General features: G+C 46.2%; 1 protein-coding gene across 1 annotated transcript in view; it reads left to right on the top strand.

Moving 5' to 3' along the window:
* Positions 1 to 893, top strand: part of LOC102215578 (C3a anaphylatoxin chemotactic receptor-like) — an 8,763-nt gene that overhangs the window by 4,331 nt on the left and 3,539 nt on the right. The window contains exon 3 of the mRNA XM_005745223.1: positions 338 to 886. Coding sequence (XP_005745280.1) covers positions 338 to 886 — 549 coding nt within the window. The remainder of the gene's footprint in view (positions 1 to 337; positions 887 to 893) is intronic.

Here is an 893-nt window from a genome sequence, read left to right on the forward strand (position 1 = left end):
GGCATGCAGTGAATTAATCTGAGAGATTGAATAGCATGAGAGAGAGCCAGAGTTTAAAGCAGTGAGAAACTCCAGGCCTCGAGGGCCGCTGTCCTGCAGCTTTTAGATGTCATCCTGTTTCAAAACACCTGAATCAAATGATTAGTTCATTACCAGGCCTCTGGAGAACTTAAAGATCGTGTGTTTATGTGTTTTTAATATTTTCAATGGCTTTTGACATAAAGAAATCTCCACAGATAACATCCCAGTCTGGTTACTTGCATCTAGCAAATGTGAGCTTCTGTTTTTCTTCCTCTTGTCTCTTTTCCATAGTATTTTTTTTCTTCTTCCTCAACAGCTGACGGTCACCAATGTGTGGTTGGTGAATTTGGCGATAGCAGACCTGATCTTCTGCTTCACACGAATCTTCTCTCTCACTCGGCTGTTCTTGTCAGACAACTGGCCTTTTGGCCTCTTCCTCTGTAAGTTCACCGGCTTCTTCAAATACACCAATATGTTCTGCTCTGTGTTCCTGCTGGCTGTGATCAGTCTGGATCGAATGGTCTGCATCTGGTGGCCAGTCTTCACAAGGCGCCGACGCACCCTGTCGGCAGCGAGGGTGATAGCAGTCTGCGTCTGGATTGCAGCGATCCTCTTCAGCATTCCCTACTTCATCCATCGACAAACTTACATAGACAACGACAACCTGACTAAATGTTCTGTGGACTCGATTGAGAAGGCAGAAGGGTACAACAGCACCAAAGTTGCTCTCTACTCCATCCGCTTCCTGTGTGGCTTCATATTTCCTTTTATGGTCATTCTAATCTGTTATACCTTGGCTGGGGTGGGAATCCGACGCACCCGTCTGTCAGGGAAGTCCCGCCCTCTGCGTGTAATAGCATGTTTGGTCATTG

The sequence above is a fragment of the Pundamilia nyererei genome, unplaced genomic scaffold (assembly GCF_000239375.1).
Source record: "Pundamilia nyererei isolate P.nyererei 1_Seehausen unplaced genomic scaffold, PunNye1.0 scaffold00155, whole genome shotgun sequence".
Classification (NCBI taxonomy): Eukaryota; Metazoa; Chordata; class Actinopteri; order Cichliformes; family Cichlidae; genus Pundamilia; species Pundamilia nyererei.